Source organism: Photinus pyralis, unplaced genomic scaffold (assembly GCF_008802855.1).
Source record: "Photinus pyralis isolate 1611_PpyrPB1 unplaced genomic scaffold, Ppyr1.3 Ppyr1.4_LG5, whole genome shotgun sequence".
NCBI classification, from domain to species: Eukaryota; Metazoa; Arthropoda; class Insecta; order Coleoptera; family Lampyridae; genus Photinus; species Photinus pyralis.
In genome coordinates, this window is record NW_022170596.1 from 21,784,011 (window position 1) to 21,790,010 (window position 6,000).

Below are 6,000 nucleotides of genomic sequence, written 5' to 3' on the forward strand. Positions count from 1 at the left end.
CCGAAAAAAAGTGCTAACAAGAACCGGCCATTTCCGACCGTATAAGCTAATAAACATGAAAACTAAATTTGACAGTTGCAGTTTTTCGGTGACATCTCAGTTGTTTTCAAAGATTTTTCAAGAATTTCACAAGCGTTTTTTAATAAATTAAATTAAAATAAATTAAATCGATACGGCGTTTGCAATTGCTTATAAGAAATTTTGTTGCCCATGTTGACGGACCCAGGAAATTTTGAGTTTCATGTTAGTTTGGACAAGCCTGGACTGGTAATTTGTAGAATAAACTTTTAAGTGTCTGTTAAAATGAAGCATTTAAATGTTTTGTTGAAATCTAGTTGTTTGCCCCTTTCATTTACGAATAACGGAGCTAGGGTTTCAATTATTTTGATAAGGAGTACTCATACCTGATACCCTGCGTGACACTTATACGTTGTGTTCTTTTATGGATTTCACTATAGCTCATTGTGGAATGATCAATAAATTGGTACCCACCCCAAAAATGTAATCCCACTAGGAAGGTAAAGTAAATGAATCACTGAGGTATGCGATATAGATTTAATGGCACAATGATTCTGCATATCATCAAATTGTAATTTGCAAATTACGAGTAATTTATCATACATATACTTTTATACATATTTTGTTAGTATCGCTACGCAAAGAACTTAGTGTGTATAGTGACCCCACGTGGTGATTTCATTGTAAAGAGCGTTCCCTGGACATAGTGTCGCTGTTACTTGTCTATGACCGCGTAAAGCGTAGTCATACGTTATGTACCCTTTCGATGCTCCAAACGCAATGAGATTCTGAACGGCCTCCAATGCTGCTCGATTAGGTAATCTCGCTACAAAAAAATTAGAGTTTTTGTTACCGAGTTTGGGGTTAATTCTTACACTCATAATTTCCAATTACACAAATCCCAATGCTTCTTGTATTGTAACCTGGCGCGTGTGCCCCAACCTTGCCCCAACCTCGTCCTTCGTAGACGTTTCCATCTTCTCCAACCTGAAGGTAAATTACGGTAATACCACATTCGACACTCACTAGGGTGCCAGATCGATTTGTTCCCAGTGTTGAGATACGTGGTGGGGGAGCACGTTTACGAAGAAATACGTCCATTTGCAGATCAAAAAAGGGAAACGCCAACTCGTCAAGACAAGAAATTAAGGGAAATGCTGCTTACATTTCGCCCTACACAAGTCTAAGACGTTTGACTATAACCAGACTCTTCAGAATTAGTTTCCTTGCCCTTCCCGATTTAAAAAAGGCGTATCCCTAAATGGAATTGCGGAAAAAATTCCGATCTCGACGAATTTTGGTACCTACAATTTTGGGACCAACAATTGAACTTTTCTATCGACTAAGTTCGAGCGTCACAGGAGGATAAAAAAAGCGCTGGGAGGAATGAGGAATATCGATCTGGCACTCTAGTATCCTACAAATGAAACAAGCGGAGGCTTGTATCAAAGCGGTAACTTACCAAAAAGTTATAACCAATATCATTCCAACGATTAGTGTCCATGTGATAGTTTTGAAACGACTTAACCCGTGATTTACAGCTATGTTCATTTTCACAAGACGGTCCCGTACTGTGATGTATAATAACGTTGGGGGCGGGATTCTCCTCCAATGTCTGTGGTGGTTTCCAGCTACTCCTTGCACCCCATTCACTTCGACTAATTATCCTAGGGGCGTAGGCTAAAAAAATAGCGCTTTGCTTTTAGCAGATATTTCCAAAATGAGTTGCTTACCAGCAACAGCCCCAAACGCGCACAGAAACAGTAGCAAGTTTGCCATATCGGAGACGATTACTCACACTAACTAGCCGTTAATTTATCCTGTTATATTCACTCTCTGATTTTCCACACGCGAAGGAAGTGGGATTATCATTAAGTACCGCAATCTCGCTTACGATTAGGTATGTCTGATTTGTAAGTCAGTGGATAGATAACTGTTCCGAATATTTACTTAAATGTAGCGTTAATAATTGATTATTATTAATAATGACAGTGCTCATTTATTATTTTCACTAATTCGACGTGTAAAAAATTCGCGATAAATTTTGTGATGATGGTTAAGCTATTTATAGCATCGGTACTTTTTACTGTCCCATATCAAGCACCTGTACTTGGCATGCGATACGCGTATATAATAATATGCTCGAAATGTATACTTATTACATTGTTTTGTCAAACTTGATTTCTTCTCAAAAAATGTTCTAAATATGAATTGATATCTTGATATAGAGCAAAGTATACCCTTTTTCTCTTTTAATTTTTTAGATATTTGCATAAACATAAAAATTAGACAATCTAAATAAAAATGATTTTGTAGTATTAGGCAATAATTTGTTAAATTTTATATATCGGATGGTGCACGGTAAGTAGGAACATAGGGATTTAACATGGGAAATTAGTTTTATGCAATATCCTGCCCTCCTGTACATTTTATAGAAAAAACTGTAGAGTTTAAAGTTGTTCAGAATTAAAAGGTGCATACAAAACTGTTTTTACATGTTTTATTAAGCTTTTGGAGCTGGAGCTCCATTCAGCCTCATATGCGAATTGAATTAACCTGATTTACCTGCTGACGCATTTCCGGTTAATACCCAATAAACTGTTATTTCAAACCACGCACTTGACGCTCTGGTGGTCCAAAACCGAATGCCATACCGCTTCTCTTCTAGACGCGTCTTTACTCTTTTTTAAATTTTCTAAGACACTTACAAAAATGGCGCTAATAGATTATGTCGGCAATCTTTAAGATCACGATGTTTCATGAATAATTCTGATTCAGCTGTTTTGGCCATGTAAGACATTAATGCTGTGTTATCGTCCGTCAGACTGGCGCTGATAACTTTTCCCAGACCATTAGCCGGTCACGACGCATCCGGTAGTCAATGGCTCACATTTATCAAGAATGCATTGACTTGAAAAATAATAAAATTCCCTCTAATGGAAACACCCTGTATACATCCTAATACTTAACACTTAAAGTGGAGCCTGTTCGTTCTTCACACTTGGAACCGTATGTGTACGTGGAAGACGAGGTTCTTGTTTGTCGATGTCGGGATTAAGGATCCTAATTTGCGCCCTGTATGTGGACTAGGTATGAGTTTTTTAAGTAAAACGAGATTTTCGTACATTTCGCTACAAGTCCAGAAACTATTTTTGCCACAAACAGTAGTCATCGCACAAAGAAATAAATAGTTGTTAATGAACTGGAACTGGTCATGTGACCGTTCGGCTGATTCAGATTCGTTGTTATTCAAGGTAGGCAAACCTCTTTTCTGGAGGTGTGGTTGGTGAAAAAGAAAGAATTCTACTATTGGGACAGATTCAAAGCTATAGTAGGGCGTATTTTTTTGGAAAGGAATATGTTGGTGACGATATTTCAAAAAAGAATGTAGCGCTTTTTATTTTTGTCGGTCGAATGCAAGATGCGTCTGGGGATTTTTTTAATAGTCGCCGTTTTTTAGTGCTTGACAAGTTAATGTTTATTATATAAGCTAGGGTACAGCTCAGTCACATCTGGTACTTGATAAAGAAAGCAACGCAGCAGCAAACCTGTCAATTTTGCAAAAGTGTAAGGGGATTAGTGGGCTGGAAGAGAGAAAGGAATGGATTAATCGGTCTTGAGCCGTCGTAAAGATCACGTTAAAACCACAATGATTTTTTAGGCTCACGTTTGGGCCTTGGCTAGTTGAGTCTGTAGTTAATAGAGTTCAAGAAACAAAGTGGTCATATGGAAAGATTAAGTAGCGCAATTGCACATTGTGCAAGTTCAGTGGAATTAAACGTTTTGGGTAAGGCCGGCGTGTGTAAAATTTGTATTGAGAACTGTCGCAAAATTATAATAGTACATTATATATCAAGGTAGAGAAGTACAGTATTATTGCCTGAGCACCAAGATTACATCTCGAGGCGCTAGCGCCGAGGGGTGTAAGGTGCGAAGGAGATAATAGACTTCTCTACCGTGGTATATATGCTATTTTTTTCACTACTAGCACTTGAAGTCCTCTAAATTAACATATTATATTGATAAGAAAGTGAACGGTTGGAGAGAATTTTTTGTTTCTTAATTTAACATGTCAATCAAGTACGCAGAAGTACAAGTCAAACAGGCCGTATTTTTTCAAAATGTGATAATTTTTTATTATTTATTTATTTTTTTATTTATTTTTGCCTTTATTTTTGAGTGGGCGGGGTTTCAGCCAAGGCTGCTCTACCAACCCAACCCACTATACATTTACAAATATCCATGCCCGAACCCGTATTCGAACCAGGGACCTTAGCACCACAATCCAGCTCCAACTGAACTGCGCCACACGGGCCGGTATAGGTATGTAATTTCTCTAGAAATGGCGGATGGTGGCAATTATTCATTTTAGAGAACTTGTCCAAACGTTTATTGAGCGAAATTTGGGGTTGTATTTTTTAAAAGTGACAGCGTGACAGTTCTCATTATTGACTACTAGTTAATAATGTCCACATTATTAACCACTTTGAACAAATGCCGAGAAAGCCTACTTTACAAGTGGAAAAAAGGTTAATAATCATGTCATCAGACGCTAGTAGTGAAAAAAATTATAAACGGACGTTTTCGCCAAATAAATCATTGTTAAGCTGCGTTTGAGTTATTAAAAAGGCTCTAATTCAAAATCGAAAATTAACCCGTTGCGGGGTTTAGCCTTGAAATCGTTTGGACTTTAAGTGTTCTATTAATAAACCGTATTGTGATAGCGGAAGATTAGTCCGTGCGTGTTTAAAAACAATTTCGCAATAAGAACAATCGCGAACAGAAGTCAACCGCGGGAATTTGAAACAAAATTTCGTTTTATATAGTAGAAAAGAAAAATTGACTTCTGCAATTTAAGCGACGGTGTCATTTACTCACCTTTGTGTGCAATTAATACGCTTCAAGCAGAATCTTCAACTACGGGCCAAGATATAACTTCAGTAAACGAATTTCCTCGAATCCATTTTTTTCTAGAGTTGGACGAATAGGGGGTAGATTTAGACGCGGTATGTTTAAGGTAAATTGTATTCTTTTAATATTTGTATTCATTATGGGCCTTGTACTTTTAGGGATTTTGATCGGTTGGATTTTGACGTTGAAGCAATAATTTCCATTGTGGCCTATATTCGTGCGTGAACTCGGTTTGAAGAGGGTAAACAAGTATTCCATTTAAAATCGGTATTCAGTGTCGAAAAATCTTCTAACTGTGTTGTTTATACACTAGTATGTATAATTTTATTTTATTTAAGGTGGTTGTTTAAATTAGTAAAATAGAACGTGGCCACATACAAGAGCGGAGTAGTAGATTTGCAAATTAGAATTACACATTTTGCTGTGTGCAATAGCATGAATTAATTACACCGCTCAAATAACACTTACCTAGCTAGTTCAAAATTATACAAATTAAATTTTGCAAACCCTCATCTTATTCCTATAAACTTTATTTTTAATAACTAAAGAGAAATTGAATCTCAGGGGCCAGCTGAGTTTCGAAACGCTGGAAAATCTGACATTGACTTATCAAAACCCTGAAGTTCGGGAAATACGTAATACAAATGAAACATTATTAAATTTTGACTTATACTGGAAACGATTCGAAAAAACAGAAATTTTCATTGAACAACAGAAATAAACTATCTTGCTTTTCTTTACTTTTAAGCTTTAGTGGAATTCAAATTGACATAATTTTCTGAGATCGCATACAAAGTAAACATTATCATGCACGCATTATAGTGGGACAATGACATACAAAAACAAAATAAACATTTCTAGAATCCAAACCAATATTCTGAAGGCTAACAGCGCCTTATTGAAATATTTTACCCCGTTACACACGGTCGAATACACGAAAAATTAGTCTCAAAAGAACTCATTATTTTGTTGTAATAATCCAAATTCAACACTGGTTCTATGACGATAGACATTGTTGAAATGGCAGCTCGGATACAAAATTTGAAATTTACGAAACACCTCTTCTTCTAT

General features: G+C 36.6%; 1 protein-coding gene across 1 annotated transcript; it reads right to left on the bottom strand.

The window, feature by feature from the left end:
* Nucleotides 1-541: 541 nt before the first annotated feature.
* Nucleotides 542-1,928, bottom strand: LOC116172273 (peptidoglycan-recognition protein SC2-like). The gene is made up of 4 exons (XM_031489451.1): nucleotides 1,752-1,928; nucleotides 1,481-1,698; nucleotides 894-1,005; nucleotides 542-844 (listed from the first exon to the last, which is right to left on the bottom strand). Exons 1-4 carry the CDS (start codon nucleotides 1,795-1,797, stop codon nucleotides 666-668), a joined length of 555 nt encoding a protein of 184 aa, XP_031345311.1. The 5' UTR covers nucleotides 1,798-1,928; the 3' UTR covers nucleotides 542-665.
* Nucleotides 1,929-6,000: the final 4,072 nt, after the last annotated feature.